At 36.6% G+C, this 19,944-nt stretch overlaps 1 protein-coding gene across 1 annotated transcript in view; it reads right to left on the reverse strand.

Moving 5' to 3' along the window:
- The window catches only part of LOC306860249 (XK-related protein 7-like), a gene marked incomplete at its 3' end in the record, with an annotated part of 69,317 nt that extends 58,326 nt beyond the window's left edge, over positions 1-10,991 (reverse strand). The window contains exon 1 of the mRNA XM_079401852.1: positions 10,442-10,991. Coding sequence (XP_079257978.1) covers positions 10,442-10,917 — 476 coding nt within the window. The 5' untranslated portion in view covers positions 10,918-10,991. The remainder of the gene's footprint in view (positions 1-10,441) is intronic.
- Between the last annotated feature and the right edge of the window lie 8,953 nt (positions 10,992-19,944).

Consider the following 19,944-nt stretch of genomic DNA (forward strand, 5'->3'; position numbering starts at 1 on the left):
ATTATATAATAGTGTGTATTTACACAATAAGTGCATTGTATCAAATGATTAATTTAAATGTAAGTACATTGTAGTTAAAGCCACCTAATGTATATAAATTGGGACCAAGAAATGTTTTTCAAACCCAGTTAAAAATATGCGTATGCTAAGCTTTTTTTAAAGAAAAAATTATTCACATTTTTTATGTTTTTGCAGGCATGTAACATTTCTGAAAAAAGTTTTGATCGTAGGTTAGTTTTTCGAGGGGTGAGAACCAGAAGGGCGTAAGTGACATTTTTGGTGAAATGGAGATATATACATCAAATGAAAGCTCTTAATGAGCTTTTTGTACTGGCAAAAGTACTGTCATCAATGAGTGTACAAATTTGTATTATAAACAATTGAAATCAGTACACACAGTCAGCTCAAACTATGGTAAAATTTTTGTTTTGGCTCTCCTGTAAAGATGGTGAAATGTCACTTACGCCCTTCTGGTTCTCCCCCCTCGTATTGTTATTTTATTATAATTTTAATTCTTTTGAATTTGCTTTTATTTTTATTTTTATATTTTTAGTTTCATTTTTAGGATTTCTGTTAAGTTTTATCATTTTATTAGCCTTTGTTTTGTAAAAAAGTATTTCTAAATAGTTTTAATTAATTATCAGTTTCATTTTTATTTTAGTTAGTTAGAACTTCAGACTTATTTCATTTAAAAGTAATAGTTTTTCATGTAATATTTGTATTTGTATTATATTTCAGCTTTATTTCAATACACTGTAAAAAAAAAAAAGACTTATTTTAACGGTAAAAGACTGTAAAAATTCTACAGTAAAAACCTGTTAACTGGTTAATAGTAAGTTCCCCATTTATATACTGTGAAAAACTGTATTGGATATTAAATGTAATTTTATGGAAATATACAGTTTTTGGAATTGAAAAAAAAAAGAAAAGAATAATTTTCAGTGAAAACCATAAATTGACATTCCCAGATTTCCTTGCGTTACATTTTTCATTTGAATTAAAATAATTTAGTTTCTTAGTTTTTTCTTCTTAGTTTTTTTATATTAGGGTTGTATGTTACATCTAATGTTGTTAAATTAATGTTTATTGCATTACTTCAATTTCATGCGTGTTACCATGATGGTGTTTAGTGTTTATGTGAGTGACAGTGCACCTTCCATATATATATATATAAAGTATTTTCCTTCTTGTGGAAAAGCTGCTTGTGATGTGCTTTGGTACATAATGTCACTCTCCTGTGTATTAAAATGGAACTAAACAGATTTCAGTACTTCATAGGTTGGTATATTAACATTAATGAAATACATTTCATGTAAAATACATGTAAATTTAAGTTAAATCCATAAAACCTAAAATGCTACTACTGTATTCTGTATGCTAAAATTCTGGCAACCACAGCTGCTGTTTTTCTACCATAAATTTTATTGATTTTTGGTAAATGTGTTCTGCCACACAATGCATGCTATAAGGGCATGAGTGTAAGCCCTGACAAGACCTCTCCAGCTCTAAGAAACATCCAATATTGAAATCAATATTGTATATCTTTGCTGTTTGCTGTTCTCGCCAAAGTTGAAATAACATCCCTGGACGTAAGTACAGTCCCTAAATCCGCTCTCACACACATCTGCTGGCAAAAACTCTCTTTAACTCACTCTGACAAGCAGATGGGTACACTGAGGCATTCACATACAGTACAAACAGCACTCAGCGTAATCTATATTCAGCTGCTGTGTTTAGGAAACCTGTGAACACTCGCTTCCCTTCACAAATGCACACGCAGTGTATCTGTCACTCCATTGTGTGTATTTGTCCAGCATCTGTTGTGAAAAACTGGGTCAGCTCCGACAAGACAGACAGCATCAGGAACTTTAGGAAGGGAATGAGAGGGCGAGACTGACAAGTGGATAGAGGGATGGCAGGGGAGAAGAGACAAAAGACAAAAGACAACCTCCCGTCCTCTAACCTGTTCTTAATGACAGCCGTATCTAATAAGGAATTATTTTCTCCATTCCCGGCCCTGGGAAAATGTCACTTTGAGGTGTGTAGTGGAGATAGGCGAGGTGTTTTCTGCTTTAAAATGCTCCTCACGCATGCCGGCTGCGGTGTAATGCCTTCAGCTCGGTGAGAATATCCCCATCATCTCCCTTAATGGGCCAGCGGATACACTCCACTGCCTCACAAACCTGCAACACACATATCACAACAGCTGCTCTGTGCTTGAGTGCATCTGTGTGTGCGTGTGTCTGGGGTGTTAAAACAGGTCCAACTAAGCCTTTTCTTCAGCTTGGCAAAATGTGTTGTTTGAGACAATGGAAACTTTATGTAGCCTAAAAGAGTTCCTTAAGTAGTTCTAGTGTCTCACATACAGTACTGAGGATTGCAATGCAAACCATGCCGTACTATACAGAATCGCTGCGGATTGAAGTCTGTATTTTAGTGTTGAACACTCAAACAGCTATGAAAGTTTTAGTATACACTACTGTTCAAACTACTGTTTGAGTTTTTAATCATTTATATAATGCTTATATTCAGTGAGAATGGATTACATTTGACAAAAGTGACATTTATGGCATTTATAATGTTAGAATTATTTTTATTTCAGAATAAATGTAGTTATTTTGAACATTCTATTTATAAAAGAATCCTGAACAAAAATATTTCCACAAAAATATAAGCAGAACATCATTGTTTTCAACACTGATTTTTTCAAAATGCACAAAATCAATATATTAGAATGATTTTTGAAGGATCATGTGACACTGAAGACTGGAATAGTCCATTACAGCAATTAATATATTTTTTTTAATTCTCAAAATGTAATAATATTTCACAAAATTACTGTTGTTGCTGTTTTTTTCTTTTGATTATAAGACAAAAAACATAAAAATACTACTGACCCCAAGCTTTTGAAAAGCAGTATACAGTACATTTGCATAAGTGTCAGTATTAAAAAAAGATTAAAATCATGTGAAATGAATGCAAATAAATTAGCACCTCAATGATAAATGTGCTGTGAAAGATGCTAGTATTTTCTATTCTAATGTAATTTTTTATAATGAACAATTTTAAAAATTACCATGGGCTGTTGCTATGTTACATGGATGATACATCAGACAGTGAGGTTTTTTTCTCCAACTATGATTTTACAGTTCCTTTTTTTTAAAACAGTGAAACATAAAACAACTATTTTCAGTAATTTTCTTCCACATGTCTCACTGGATTTGTGTCGGTATTCATTAAAAAGTCTAAAATACAAAGCACTTTAAAGTTGAACTGTCAGTCTGTTCATTTAAAAAAAATATGTGAGTCACAGTTCCCTAGTGTTTTTATCCACCTAGGTAGAAGCTAAACTGATATGTGTTTAATGGTGTGTGACATTAAAATTAAATTATTTTTACAACAGATGCAATGAAGTCGTATGTCACTGAGACAAAAATGAAAGTGCATTTCATTCTGTTATGTATTGGCTCTTTTTATACATTTCACTTTTGTTTACAGTGTGTGATCAGTTGTTACCTGCCACTTGTGGGAATGAATGAATGAATAAATGAATAAATGGATTATTTGGCTGCTCTTGTCCGTTATACTTGTGACATTCACTGCAAGGTCAGATCCTTCAGTGCATTATGCAGTAATTTTTTTTAAGAAGTTATCAGACCTATCATCAGAAACTTAATTTTACTTACCAAATTTTTTCTCACATTTAGTCAGCAAGTGCTCATTTCAGACCCTATTTAAAACTTTGTGCACATCTCAGAGATTTCTGATTTAAACAGGTTGATCTCTGCAAAATACAAGATGAATTCACCACGATCTAGGACAAATCTAAATAAAATGAACATGTGATCTCAGCCATTGTGAGCAACAGATCAAGGACCAGCGATACATCCATAAAATGCAATCTCACACACCACATGCTTCACATAATAACTGATCTAGGGATGACTCTGTTGATTTGGCTTGCTTTGCAAATCTAGTTCCAGTTCTCTGCAGCTGATTCAGACTCTTCCAGTTCTGGTTTATGTGAGCGGCGTGCATTGATCTCTCCTTGAGTCAGAATTTCCAATAACTGAATGTTCTCAGTTGCTTTATGCCTCTTTAATCTGCTCTTTATGACTGCTAGAGTAGTGCTAGATGTTGCACATTTGAGTAGTGATATTCAAAAATACTGTCGACCAGCCAAGTACACCGAGGTGTTGCTGTGAATACATCAGTTTGAGATCAGGTCACATGGATTTTATCTGAGACAACGAAAACCTCACTCAAACAACAAACAGACTGATAAAGCACTGCACAGATGTCCTAATGTGACATGATACTGTCTAAACACATGTGCACACACACACACATTCACAAATCAGGCCAGTGAATATGACCTCTAAAACAGTGTTTCCAGAGAGTACTTGAAAATGGGGTTGTTTCTTTCTTCTTTATTGAAACATATAAAACAAATATTACTATGCATTAATAAAATAATAAAAAATAAAATATATATATATTAGGGGTGCCATGATTTTTTTTTTTTTTTTTTTTCATTTAAGAATGTACAGGGCTTGTCAATTAAAGTGTCATTATTTATAATGACAGTGGACATTGTTCTTCACAAAAATGAAAAGCTTTGTCCTATTTTTCTCCCATCACATCTCAGTCAATCAAAGCACAGAAACTAATATCTCAGTAGAAGCAGTTATAAAGAATCTACTGTATATTTGTCATTGATATTTATGCATTTAGCAGATGCTATTATCCATAGCTTTTATCCTTTACATTCAAGTTACATTTCATCAGTTCCTTGGATGTCAAACCCATGACTTTACTTTCTGAACTACAGAAATGAAGAACAAGGAACCCACTACTGTACTGAATGTTCTTTATTTATAAAATCTAAAGTAATAATATACCAAATTAATTGTAAAACAAATACATTAAACCATGGGTTTTCATCTTTAAACTGCTGCGGTACACGGACAGGGAGCTCATTTTGCGGGCCGCCAGACTTCATGCCCCAGTGAAAACTTCCGATGGAGCAACCCTGTCTTTCTTTCCAGATTTTTCTCCGGTCACCGCAAAAAGAAGTGCATTTGCGCCAATTAGGAAGGAGATGAGAGACGCCGGCATCCAGAATTGTCTCCTTTATCCTGCAACGCTGAAGGTCATTCTCAATCAAGGTGAACTTTACTGAAGGTATATTCCCCAGAAGAAGCAAGAGTTTTTCTCAGATTCCTTTCATCCACCAACTCTCAGTGAACTTCAGCTGGACTTTTGCTGTCTAATCGGAGAAGAGATGCTCTAAATGGTTAGGGCTGTGTCTTTCACTGTTCACTTTAATGTTCACTTCTTAATTCATAGTTCATAGTTCATAGCCTATCTCTTGAAGTTTTAATATTTTGAAATTGTATTGGGTGCAGATATGAATTCTGTAAAGTTGCATATCCTAGATAGATCTGGAGCAAAGGAATCACACTCTCAAGCTTTGTGTTCTGACAAACTTCGGCAATGTGTAACCTCATCCTCGTCGGTGGATAGTTGGCGTTTATTAAACCCTTCTGCTAAGTCTTTCACTTTCTTTTCTGCTACTCATAAATCATATTCGCGAATTGACTATATTTCCCTTTCTACTTCTTTATCTTCAGCTGTCCGTGATGCCGATATCTGTTCCTTATCTCTGTCGGATCATGATGGAAATTTGTGCAGATTATCTTTGATCCCTCTGCCATCTCGTGCCACTAGATGGCGATTTAACCCTAAATTGTTACAGGATTAAACTTTTTGCAGTCAATTCAGAAATAAATTCGCTGAGTTTATTGAAATTAACCAAGGTTCAGTGGATGATCCTCGAACACTTTGGAATGCAGTTAAAGGGTTTATAAGGAATAACTCAATTTCATATGCCTCTTTTCTTCAGAAAAACCGACACAAAAAGATAGTTGAACTGGAATCACAGCTCCAGAATCTGACTAGAGATAATCAGCGTTGTTTCTCAGACAATACACTCAGTAAAATCATGGCGGTTAGGTCCGAACTCAAATCATTACTGTGATCCAGGGCAGAATTCCTGATCCAAAGATCCAGGCAGAATTATTATTTTCAAGGGAGTAGACAAAGCCACCTTTTAGCCCTACGATTACGCAACAGTGAAAAGTTTGCTAATATTTCAGCAGTGAAATCCCAGTCTGGGCTCATTATGACAGACCCAAAAGACATTAATATTGCCTTTCACTCTTTTTACTCTAACCTCTATACTTCTTCTGCTGATGGTGACCCTGACTCTTTTGCATCTTTTCTGTCCAATCTTGATTTACCTAAGCTGTCAGCTTTCACCCATCTGTTAATATAGCTGTTATTTCTCTCTTGTTAAAAAAAGATAAAGATCCGACTTCCTGTTCTAGTTACCGTCCACTTTTTTTGATAGGGACTGATGTTAAATTAGATGCTAAAGTACCATCACGTCATCTAGAGAAATTTATGAATGGACTAGTTCATCATGACCAAACAGGATTCATTAAATCTCACTCATATTATTAATTCAACTAATAGTGTGTCCTCCCCTTGCGCAGTATTGTCTCTAGATGCGATGAAAGCTTTCGACCAGCTAGAATGGAACTATTTATGGGCGGTTCTACTGCATCTGGGTCTGGGATCAAGTTTCATAAATATGATAAAAGGTCTGTATGCCAATCCAGCAGCCACTGTTCTCACAGGTGCTGTGAATACTCATCGGAATACTCATCATCATATTTCTTTGTTTGCTGATGATATCTTATTGTTTTTGGAGCAGCCGTCACATTCTATTCCTCATGTGTTGAATTTATTTGACCATTTTGGATCTCTCTCTGGGTTTAAAATTAATTGGAGTGAGTCATGTTTACTTCCCCTCAATTCTAAAATTGATTCCATGTCCCTTTCTATATCTATTCCATTGGTTCAAATCTTTAAGTACTTGGGGATAATGTTTTTCCTTCCCTGCAGGAAACAGTCTCAAAAAACTATAATGGTATTCTAGCCAAAGTATCCTCAGATTTGGAAAATTGGTCTCGTCTTCCTACTTCTTTTCAGGCCCGTATATCGGTGATTACAATTAATGTTCTCCCACGTATTAATTTATTTTCTTCCATGATTCCTCTCGCTCCACCGGTTGGCTACTGGAATAAACTAGATGCATGTGTTTCATGGTATATATGGGATGGGAAACGTCCTTGTATTAAACTGACTACCTTACAACTATGTAGATTACATGGAGGTCTTTCTTTCCCTAATTTTAGACTGTATGCTCAAGCCTTTTCCCTCCACCCTTTAGCAGTTTGGTTTGATCCTGACGCTTCTGTGTCTTGGAGAGCAATTGAGGAATCTATCGTTTATCCATATAAATTGAAGCATCTTGTTTTTTCGGGAGCTCCACTTAGGCAGTGTAAATCTCGGTTTGGTCCCATTGTAACCCATCTCCTCTCCACATGGAGGGATGTTGAAAGACGTTCACAACTAGTTACAAAATGGCATAGGCATTCGCCTATTTTCCACAATAATAACCTTTTGTCAGGCAGTACTCCATTTCATTGTCCGCAATGGACTCATAGTAAAGTAAACACTCTGGGAGATATCTATGATGATAGTGGTTTAAAATCCTTCCAGAATATGGGGTGCCTTGGAACTCTCAACTGCCTGTTCACCCTTTGCGCAAACTAATCCTTCCTTCTGAGGAATCTCCCTCCTCTGCTTCAGTCATCTATCTCTTTCTTCTTGAGCATTTATACAAACCTTTATCTATTACTACTGTTTGGGCTAAGGATCTTAATGAGGATGTGCATGTTTTATTTTCCGATCAGGTATGGGGTATGTTTAAATTGTCTTCTAAAAACCCTAATCACCAAATGATTTATTGGAAATTGCTGCATAGGATTTACTTGACTCCAATGAAACGTTTTTGTATGAATCTGTCGTCTTCTCCTAAGTGTAATCTCTGTTCCCAAGGGGTTTTAGGCACGTTTTTGCATGTTTTTGGGGAGTGCTCCTCTCTTTCACCTTTTTGGACTCAGCTCTCACAGGACCGATCATATTTGTTGGGTACTGAGATATGTTTGACTCCGCGCCATTTTTTCATGCATGACTTTTGGGACTTCACCTTGTCCGTCCAACAAAGATGTTTACTGTTAGCTGCGCTCACAGCAGCAAAAAAATTGCTAGTCAACCGCTGGAATCCTCCTCACACAATGGACAGAAGAACCTGGACTGTGTATTTGTTGGACATTATCTCAATGGAACTCTCTACTTCTCGTATACATGGATCTAACATGAAAACTGTTAATTCATGGCATTCAGCTTTTAATGTTGTGTCTTCTTTTCTAAAATCTTTGTAAAAAAATTGTATTGTTATTTGTTTATCTATTAATATTAATTAATATGTGTTTATTATTATTATGTTATTTTATTTATTTATTTATTTGTTTATTTTTTAAGTCTACCAAGGGGTGGAATGGGTTGGGGTGGGTTTTAAATTTGTACAGCTGATTTTTGTTTTGTATTACTGTTCCACAAAATACAACTCAATAAACAGTTGTTAACAAAACATATCACAACCAGATATAGACAGGATTTTTCTTTTTCTTTTTTTCCTTGAGGAATCTGCATAATGGATTTAAACATGCTGTATAAATATATGTTAGCATAACCTAGACCTTCTACAGCATAACCATAAAATATTTAATAAACACATGTGAAAGAGGCAGAAGACGTTCAGAACTGATGCTAGGAAATCTGCAGAGATTTTTGAAGACTTCTTCAAGCACTGATTTCGTATGGACCTGGTCATGGCTGACAGAAAAAAAAGGTTCTCGCTTACACACAGACATGCAAATATTCAACATTGCGGTTACAACTGTTCACAATAATAAATCATATTTAGAGAATTCAAGTGGGAGGTAAGAAGAGTGAGAGAGAAGGAAAGAGAGGTAACAGGAATTTGTTGCGGAGAACGATGGCAGGAAATGCTATATCCTCTCCCACACAATCACTGAGACACACAGTCCTCCCTGGCCCTGTGTTCATAATTCAGCACTTAACTACCAGAAAAACACGCGCACACACATGTGGGAGTGAATCGCTTCCTCTGTCCCTGCTCTGGAATAAAGAGAAGCAGCATCTGACAAGGGAAAAGCATTCCTCAGATGCAGTCTTTCCTCAGGGCACTTTCAGCAATGCCTATAGAGCTCAAATGTCATTAGCAAAACAAACCTGCTCTGTTCCTCAAGTGCCCATCTGGTTTCTCTCACAAACACGCTGCATGCCCATTGCAGGCCTTGAGAAGCACAAAAGCCATTAAGCAAAAATAAAACAATGTCTTTTGACTCTGTTTCCCTATAACAGTTAACCATGTCTTCCCGAAGACATATGATGCTCACAGCGATCTTCAAACCAGCCTTGGCACTTTTGATAACTTCTCCAAGAACAGCCTAAAACAAAAGGATGAAGGCACACAAGGAATGCAAAAATGAGTTATGATCCTCCCCAGAGAAAACCGGCCTGGAAGTTGTCTTTACTTTCTGTACTTAGCCAGTAATGAACCTGTAGGGTTACACAATGCCTGTTTTGTCTGAAGAAGGCTCAGACTTTTCAATTATTTGTAAATCTGTGGACTATTCTTGCGAGATCCGCTGTCGTTTTGAGAAAGTACAAGCACAAACTGTTTCTTTACACAGCAGATGTTCTCAACTCTGTCACAGGTCTGTTCTGATAGGACACAGATAGGAGGGAAACCAATGCTAAATGCAAAAAAATAACAATATAATAAAGAAGAAACCACTCTGTGCGGAAAAACAGATTATATGAGATTTTAGTGCACATTTAAATGCAACATAATGACAACACAAGCAGGTTGCAAACTCATCCTTCTAAACCATGTATGAATATACACAAGGAAAAAAGAAAATTCAATGCAGATTATATTAAACACAACCCATTTAGGTTGCAACATAAAATTTGTGTTCAGACCCACTGTTTTAGGATTTATTGGACACATTTGGGTGCCGTTGCACAGCGCAGATGTCTTGAGAATCAGAACGCACGTTTATTGGCTACTGAGTTGCTCTTACTTAATTGTTTGCTCCAAAGGACACAGTGAACGTAAGCCAAATACAACATCCATTTCAACATAACCTGAGGGTGATGTGACCGCGGGGCCACCAGAGATGGCACCGGGCACTCTGTCCACCTTGGCACACCATCTATATGTTGGCAACCAGCACAGATGCACAGCCAAGTCGGGATGTAGACAGACAGGGATGCAGCTCTTTCCATCTGCTCCCAAAGCATCACCAAGCATGAGAGCCACAATAAGAGTAACATCCATTCCAAGAAAAGACACACTATGGATGGAAACGAACACTGACTACCCCAGCGCTCATGGGCTCTGGGAGAAGTTCTGGATATGAGACGTAATGCATCTTACCTCCAGACCTGGCCGAGCTGCAAGATGTGGATGATGGACTGGAAGAGCCATACAAGCACTCTGCAGCATTTCCGCGTGCCGTTCGCAGGCAGGGTTCTGCCGCTGCCGCTCCGCCGGTCGCTGTCTTTGGTGCTGAAATCGCATATGTCCCCGCTTGGGGAGGCGCTCATCTCCGAGTAATCATACACGAACCACCTGAAACTTAACACCTGAACCACCGCGGAGGGAACCACCACGAACACTAACGTGAGCCCGAACCACCAATAGTCCCGCCTCAAGAAGTAGTCCGCTGCCAGCCACAGGTCGGTGGCTCCGTCGCAGAAGAAGACCAGGAGGGCGCACAGCACCCAGCAGCAGTCCAGCAGCGAGAAGCGCTTCTCGACGCGAGGGTGCAGAGGAGCCGCGCTCTGCTCAGGGCCAAGCAGACACCGAGAAGCGCTCTCACACACGGCTGCTCCATCCGATTTAGCGGCCATGTTTGTTGTAGAAAGAGAGTGGGCAAAGGAAAGCGAAGTACAATGAGAGGGGAGGGGGATGTGTGTGCTGGAGAGTGTGTGTGAAAGCTCATGGGAGAGTTGGGAGAGAGAGAGAGAGAGAGAGAGAGAGAGGGGGGAAGTGGGAGGGATAACAGACAGACCTGGGGATATAATTGGTTTGTACTGGGATACAATCAGCCTTGTTTCACAAACCTTTCGTTGGAAGGACTACAAAGATATGCAGCGTCTTGAGAGACTTTTTTTTTATAAACGACCAAAACGTGTGAAAATTCAGTGCAGCATTTCCAAGCATGGAAAATGAATGACAGCTTGATAACACACTAAAATAACATAACAACTCTTAAAGGCATATATGGTGTCCAATGTTTGCTACATTTTTCATATTTATGGTTTCATTTTTAATACATATTAAGTATTTTTATAAATTTTCTGACTATTTATTTTTCTGACATTCCAGGAATTCCTTAATTCCTTTAAAACATTAATACCCTAATTGTAAATTCACGATGTGGAGTTTTATGTTCTGATTTCATCCATAGTCATGCTAGTGCCATAAAGGAAATCTAATTTGTATCCGTGTTATGATTTTTGACCCATTTTCGCAATCTAGAGGGTAAGTTAACAACACGCTTCGCATTTTTTTTTTTTTTGTAGAGTCCGAATTTAACAGTGCATAATTGTGCGCCAAGTTACTGATAAATAATTAATCAAACTAACTGTTCAGAGCTGTTCAGTTGTGACGTCAATTTGTGGGCAATAATTAAAATTAATAAAAAAAAAAAAAAATATTTAAAAAAATCCTTAGATTTAAGGACTTCTACAGCTGTCTGATTTACTAATCAGGTAATCTCACATCCTTTGTTCCTCTATTTAGCAGCTTGGTAGCTCTTAACGTTTTTGCATAATGCATGATGTACTTCTAATAATGTTTAAGGCAGATTTTACCCAAACCTAAAAGTACTTAAAAAAGGTAAAAAGAAGTGATTGTCTTACATGTTTTAGGACTTATTTTACTGATTGAACACAAGACAGTTAAAACTATCTCATTCATCGAGGCAGCGTATATATGCATTGTATGTTTTTCATGTGCTTTCAGGTCCATAAATGGAGAATGATGGCACTCGTGCTTTTGTGGTGAAGGATTAGAAATGGTTTATTGATTAGTGTGATGGGCTCACAACAACCCTAAACTTAAAAAATGCATATACGGCTTTTGCACTATATTCAGAATCTTTTGGGAGATCTAGCTTAATATTACAGTTTGGTGGAACGAATAGATCCAGGGATGCCAAGTCAGCATTACAAACCCAGCAAACAAAATGTAGCGGTGGTAATCCTTTCTTTTTGGACTATGTAAAAATAAACTATTTACAGTTTTGAGATCTTGTTCTGATGCTATTTTTCTCTTCTTGATCATTATCATATGTTTCAGCACACAGGCTCCCTACCAGTCATCTAACACTGTTATTATTGGTAGAATGCAAACTGGGTTGAGTAAATTATTTTTAAACACGCATTTCAGTCATATTTATGCAATGTCAAACCTTTAACCCCATGAGGGAAAAAAAATCAACCCGTGGCCACATTTTAAAGGTAATGCAATTACGCAGGGAAACCACAGACTTGGCAACCCGACAAAGATCATAAACCTTTAAAAAATGTTGCACTAATATGTAAAACAGTGAATGAAACTTGAGAGCAGTTTGAAATTTGAAGATTGTAAGTGAACAGTGACTAAAATTCAACTTGTTCCTTTAGAACATGGCCCTTCAGAAGACAATAACAATGGACTCATATATATTGTGCTATTATTGTGCTTTTATTTTCATTTAATGGTAAAGAGCTCTGTAAAGATTCTTCAAAAATTATCCTACAACGTTCAAGTTTGAGACAACACGAGTCAGTTAAATCAAAATGTCCACACAGAGCTTAACAAAAAAAGAGAAAGCATGGGCCAATGTGTTTTTGAATTGGTGAAAAATCAATTCCAAGGTCATTTTCAACTTAAAACCCCTTATCTGGCAGAATGGAAGTCCAAAAGCATTGCTCATGGACCGTAAGGAATGAGCAGCAGACCTAATTACACTTATTCCATTAAGTCAATTAATGTTCTAGCTTACTTTGGGATTCGTACTGGCAGAGTTGCAGGGTAGGCTCTTTAACTTCCAACAGAGATAAATAACGCTTAGCATTACTGTGCGAATCAGATATATGGCATCCGCTCTGACACAGAACAGACTCTGACCCGGTCTAACCACTAAAGAGAGGTGCAGTGAAATCAAAGGGAAGTTCACAGAAGCAGTGTACATTTTCAGTTCCCTTTGAGACTGTTGTCCAGTAAATGATAGCTCACCCCAGCCCTTTTGGTTCAGAGGATATTTTCTGTGTCAGTTACAACTGCATGAGTGACTGACTGAGTCTTCTGAAGCAGACATGCACCTCTATCTTTGTGAGCATCTGTCTGAATAATGAGCTGTTTGGTGGGGTCAGAGTACTTGAGTACATGGGCATTAATCAAAGCTTTTTCAGGTGAGTCAGTGCTTTCTTATGCTGGTGTTTCAATTGCCAGCAGTTGTCTGAATAGTGCTGTGAGACTTATTGTGTTGTGAAGACCCTGCTGTAGGAAGGCTCACATTTGCACCTTGCTTTCGTCTGCTTTTTCCCCCCTCTGGCATAATCATATGACCAATGAATCGGACTGTATTCACTTTGTATTGGTTCTTGTGTCAGCGGAATTTCAAAATCATCTCCTCAGCTGTTTCTATCACTTTTTACTGGGGTCTCATCATGCTGATGCTCATGAAATGAAGGAAATGGTTGTTATGTGGAGCTATGTGTATGTGCTTCCTCTTAAACCAAACACACTCATAAAAAAGATCACTCTAGAAATGCTATTCTGCAGTAGCAAAACATGGTGCTAATTTCAAAAGTCTAACCATATTCAATTAAGGAGGTGTTACACAATACTGTTTTCAACTAAAAACTGAAAACTTTTTATGCATTTTGGCTGTACATGACAACAGCTTTTATGGAACCTGAAAAATTAGAAAAAATGAGAAAATGATAACAGAATGGGTGACCGTTATTTTGGGTGACCGATCCTTTTAAGTTTACAATATAAATATAATGAAACATTGATTGAAAATGGTTGAAATCACTTCCATGTTCTCCGTCATTCAAACACGCAAACATTTTCAAGGTTTGCAGCGGCTCTGAAGAAAACCTCTGTACAGGGGTGAGATTGTCGTGACTTCATTGCTGTTTTAGTCTTAGATGCACTGTTTGGATTAATAACTTCATTTACCTTCATTATTTTAACTTGCAAAACTCTCAACATGTGCTAGGCTTTTGTCTCATTAGTTAATTTTAATAGATATAACTATAACTGACAGCGCAGGTTCATGTAGGCCTATTATAGAATCTTATATATACAGATATTGCAAGTATTACAGCATGTCAAAAAATTGTCTAGGGAAGGCTACTTTACTCACAAAAGAAGAGTAAGTGAGTTCATATAAATGGCATTTAATGGGAAACACTGATATGTTTATGATGTGATACACTGAAGACTCAGCACGTCTGTCATGTCTTATCTCCACCTCTGTCACAACTACAACTAGGGGTCTTAGAAACCACAAAGCACTATGAATTAATCATATTATTATATAATATTTACAATCTATTTCAACATATATGACAGTCCAGGCTGTCTAAGCGGCTGTTTGTCATGATATGCACGAATGTATTACTCTATAGCTAGAAGGCATGTGATGTTATGCTAGTCTTGTGTTTGAAACGCTCAGTTTGTTTGTGTGTCAGTGGCAGGAATCTCGTGCAGGCTGTCAGCTGCCATGTCTGCTCACCGTTGTTTGTCTGGTCCTCTCACCCCGGTAAGACAACTGCCAAGCCACTGCTGCTGTACCGATCTGGTGATCTGCCACGACAGGCTGACGTTGGGAAAAGATGGTTCAAAGAAAATGCATGAGGGGACTGAAGTCAACTCTGAAAATCCAATGGAGCAAAGACACAAAAGAAAACAACATGGAAATGGAAAGAAAACCTGTGTCTCTGGAAACTACTTTGAAGCTGTAGCCAGCCAAGCGACACATAATTTGAAACAGTTAAAGCTATGGTTTTGAAATAGTACACTCAGAGATACTACCAATGACTTAACTCAATACATTAAGGCAGACTCATTTAAATAATATTACTAGTTGTTCTCATACAAAAAAAAAAAAGATTAGGGAGAGTACATCTTTTTTTTATAGTGTACACAAACTATTTTAGAGGTCAACATCTTTTAAAATACAGTAAATAACTATCAGATTATATAATCTATAACTTAACCAGTGTCTAACTTTACAAACGAACAAAATATACAAATGGCAATGCAAAAAGTAATATGCCACCTAATAGAAACCAACAGCAGCAGTGATCAAGCGCATCTGGGAAGACTTCACTTCAAAGAGGGCACACAAAATTGCAACATCATTCGCATTCAGTTTGGGAAACAAATCTACAGAAGTAGCCTAAAAAGGAAACAATGGACCAGACAGAGTTTCTTATTACAGTATTTCAGAACTGAAAATTATAATTATTTATTTAAATCACATATTTACACATGTCATCTAGCAAAAACTTTTATTTTTCATTACAAAAACATGAAAGTTGAGTAAATAATTTTAGAGTAAATTTTTGAGTAAATTACTTGCTGTTTAGAAGCTCTTATGCTATTAAAATAACCAACATTCATAACTAACAGATTTAACATGATTACTATAAAGTTTTAATAATTATTCAATTTGTTTGAGAAGAGTGGAGTCCATTCCGCAGTGATAATGACACAGAGGAACAATATCATTGGAATGATTTTTTTTCTTCAGCTGGTGAAGAATAAAAACATTGACAGCCAATCACCAGACTTTCAAGAGCTCAAGACTTTAAAGCGGCAGACAACATAACTGCAGCATGCACTTACAGTAAACAAAACGTTATCATCGGTTTGAACACTAATATAGTTATCTTTCATGGTGTGAAGAACCTCATATTTTATTAAGTCATATTTTATGCCCTTCCAACACCATAACTTGAGCTTTAACCTTGTGTGGACATTTACAAGGTCATCCCTAAATATTTCTGACTCCATTTGAAGTCAAAAGACTCCTATGATTTCATGACTGCCAGCGTAAACGCAGCTTTGACTGTAAACATGAACTGTAGGTCATTTCTATTATATGTGAACCTGGACCAAAAAACAATCATAAGGGTCGATTTGTTTAAATTGAGATTTATACCTCAAGAAGCTGAATAAATAAGCTTTTCATTGATATATGGTTTGTTAGGATAGGACAATATTTGGCTGAGATACAACTATTTGAAAATCTAGAATCTGAGGGTGCACAATAATCAAAATATTGAAAAAATTGCCTTAAAAGTTGTTGATGCATATTATAATAAAAAATGAAGTGTTGATATATTTACTGTAGGACAGTATACAAAATATCTTCATGGTACTTTACTTAATATCCCAATAATTGTTGGCATAAAATAAAAAAATGATAATTTTGACCCATACAATGTATTGTTGGCAATTGCTACAAATATACCCGTGCTAGTTATGACTGGTTTTGTGGTCCAGGGTCACAAATGAGGTATGTAACACCTCTTTTAATGTCGCATGTAACCCATGCATAGCTTCCCTAATGAGCTACAATATAACAAAGACTTATATTTTGGCCTAACAAACAAAAATATTAACACTTTGTTCATTATTATTATTAGTATTATTTACAATATCTACTTAGCCAGGACCACTAATAAGCATGATCAATAATAATAGTGACAATTGCCTTAGCAGGCACCACTAATTACAATTTTTAATTACTAGCAGCTCCACAAATTATAACATATTATGCAAATGTTCTTCGTTCATATTACTCATAACTTATGTAGGCTAATTATACCATAATGTGAACTTTGTACTTTCAATGTAATTGCAAGGCAATAAAGGGAAAATGTGTCATTTATAAGTATTGATCTCTCTGCTGCAGAATGGTATGCTGTTGTATCAAACTGTCTAAACAATGTATTAACTCCAAATGAGGCACATCTGTTCAGTAAATCAGCTTGTTGGTGCCACATCTATTTCCTCAATCAAATGTGTTCTTAACACGTTAGCGGTTTGTTTCTCAAACGATTAGCTGGGTTTGGCAAGCTTCTTAGTACCAACTACTAAAACAAGAGATACATTAGCTAAAATGCTGAAAGCTGTTATTAGAAAAAGCATAGACAGGATAACCAGGGTAGCGATTCTAACTATATGTGGGTAGATAGTATTTATAGAGTTGTAACTTTTTAGTTTTAGTTACTTTTTCTTATTTGTAAGTCGCTTTGGACAAAAGCGTCTGCTAAATGACAAAAGTAAAAAAGTAAAGAGTGTAAAGACCATCGACTCTACCGTGCGACTCCACCGGGCAGGGACACCGGCAAGGGATAGTAGTAGCTTTTTATTTAATTTTTTCATTGATATGTTTATTATTGAAATGTTGTTGTTATATGCATGTGTTAATTTTATTTAATTTCTTTATTTTCTTAAATATGTGGGTAGATAGTATTTATAGAGTTGTAACTTTTTAGTTTTAGTTACTTTTTCTTATTTGTAAGTCGCTTTGGACAAAAGCGTCTGCTAAATGACAAAAGTAAAAGTAAAGTAAGTAACGAGACGATATCTCCGTTTGCATTGAACTTTCAGCATTGTAACTTTGCAGATATTGTTTAAGCTCAAGCAACAACATTACACACTAACTAACGTTAAAAAAGTGAAATCGCAATCAACCACCCCTTTAATAAAACATGTTTTCATGGATGGAAAACAATAAGATGCCCTGTCAGATTTGGATTCAGTCGGTGTATCCACTTCCAGTAATCTTTTCATTCTCTGTGTTCTCCAGGTGGTAAACAGTTACTGTTTTACAGAGTAAGAAACGATGAAAACGATTTAGTGCATGAGTGATCGCGGTACGAATGATTTACACTGAATCGCTAACCGGCTTGCAAACTACTGTATTTGGACTGATCCAAAAGAACTGAGTTATTCGTTCGAGAATCGGACATCCTTAGTTGTATAAAGTCTAAACAGCCTACAGGAAGAGAGAGCCGAAGCTAGAAAGCCTTATCATTATATATGCTTTTGTAAGGAAATGGTTTGATGAGGCATATAATGTAATGACTGCACTACTGCCAAACTGAACTTTTCCTATTTTAGATTCCTTTTTTTTTTAATCACATAACCAAACAACATAAGACATTTTAAAAAGGTAATACAGCCCTAAATTTTTACAGATTAATAGACCCAAAGTTGAGTGATCTGTTATAATCTTAAATGACTATATCATCAGTGACAGCTGGCCACATCACAACCTAATGAGCTTTAATATCAGTCTGTTCAGCTTCAGACTTGATATAGGCCTATATATATTAGCTGAATTTACTATTTTATTGATGTTTTTAAGGTGTTATTTATTCATCATTTTGGAGCGACAGACACAATTCTGCTTTAATCCACCCATCATTTTTGGGTGAACATTAATTAAATGTCCATGTCAGAGCTCAATATTCGGTCACACTTTATATTAGGTACCCTTCACTACATAAAAAAATAAGTACAATGTGCTTATTGTGGTCACACTGTATTTCAAAACACTTTTGCTGCTATTGAGGTGGGATATGGTTAAGGTTAGTGACAGGTTTGGTGGTATGGGTAGGTTTAAGGGTGGGTTAAGGTGTAAGGGATGGGTCAACAGTGTAATTATAAATGTAATTACAGAAATTAATTACAGATGTAATTGCATATAGGTATTTTTAAATATATAAGTACAATGTAAAAACATGTATGTACACAATAAGTGCATTGTATCAAATTATTAATTTCAATGTAAGTACATAGTAGTTAAGGCCATCTAATATAAAGTGGGACCCGCAATATTCCGGTAATAATTGGACCCTTACAAAAATTAATCATGGTTTTACTGTAGTAAAAGTGTTTTTTTTGGTGAATTGATAACCATTTGTGTAACCACAGTTACCATGGTTAAACTATGGTCAGTGTAGCAAAAACATGGCTAATTTGCAGTTACCATGGTTTAACTATAGTAACCATGTTTTTTTGGTTTAATCTGTGGTAAAACCATGGTTAATTTTCATAAGAGTGTTTTCTTTTCAGGGTGCAAATTGCAGTTTACATCATGTATGTTTACGTCAAAGTATATTTCTGTATAGAGAGAAGGAAAGGGAAAAAAAGAGAGAAGGCCCATAATTCCTTAGAAGAAAAGAGAAGGTGAATGTGAGAGGGAGATGAAGAAGAAAGCAGAATGACTAATTTTAATGGACAGGAGCCTTTTGTAGAGGGAGGATATGGTAGCATGGCAGTATGAGTGTTAATAGCGAGACAGGAAGACAGAAGGGCAGCGAAAGCGAGGGAGGAGTGCTGAGCGCTCGGCAATGAATTAATGTGCCGTTAACAGAGAGGAGGGAGAAGTTTTTATCAAGTGAGGAAGATTAGCTTTAGGATGCTATGGATGCCCCCGTCAGCAGTTCTGCTGCATTCAGGCCTATATCCTAATGAAAATAGTCTCCCGACTCTCCTCGCCAAACACACACGCGCGCAGACGTCCGCACCTCCTGGACTTTCACACTCAGCACTCTCACGTTATTGAGTGGCCGTTATTGCTCCCTTATTTATTTCATTTTGTGTTTTCATTTGCCTTTTTAATTCCTTTAGTTTAATTACTCAAGCGAGCTGTTGGGGGCTCTGCCCAGAACTGATGCTGCTGGTTCATCAAAAGTGTCTTCTTCCAGTTAAACCAGCTCATCATGTGAGAGATTACAGGAGGGAACACACACATGCACTTGGTGCTAAGTGTTTTAACTGAAGAGTATTAAATAGAAGCCACTGGTCGGTGCATATCATCTGCAATTAAATACGGATTTTATTCAGAAGAGAAAAGC

The sequence above is a fragment of the Barbus barbus genome (assembly GCF_936440315.1).
Source record: "Barbus barbus genome assembly, chromosome: 41".
NCBI classification, from domain to species: Eukaryota; Metazoa; Chordata; class Actinopteri; order Cypriniformes; family Cyprinidae; genus Barbus; species Barbus barbus.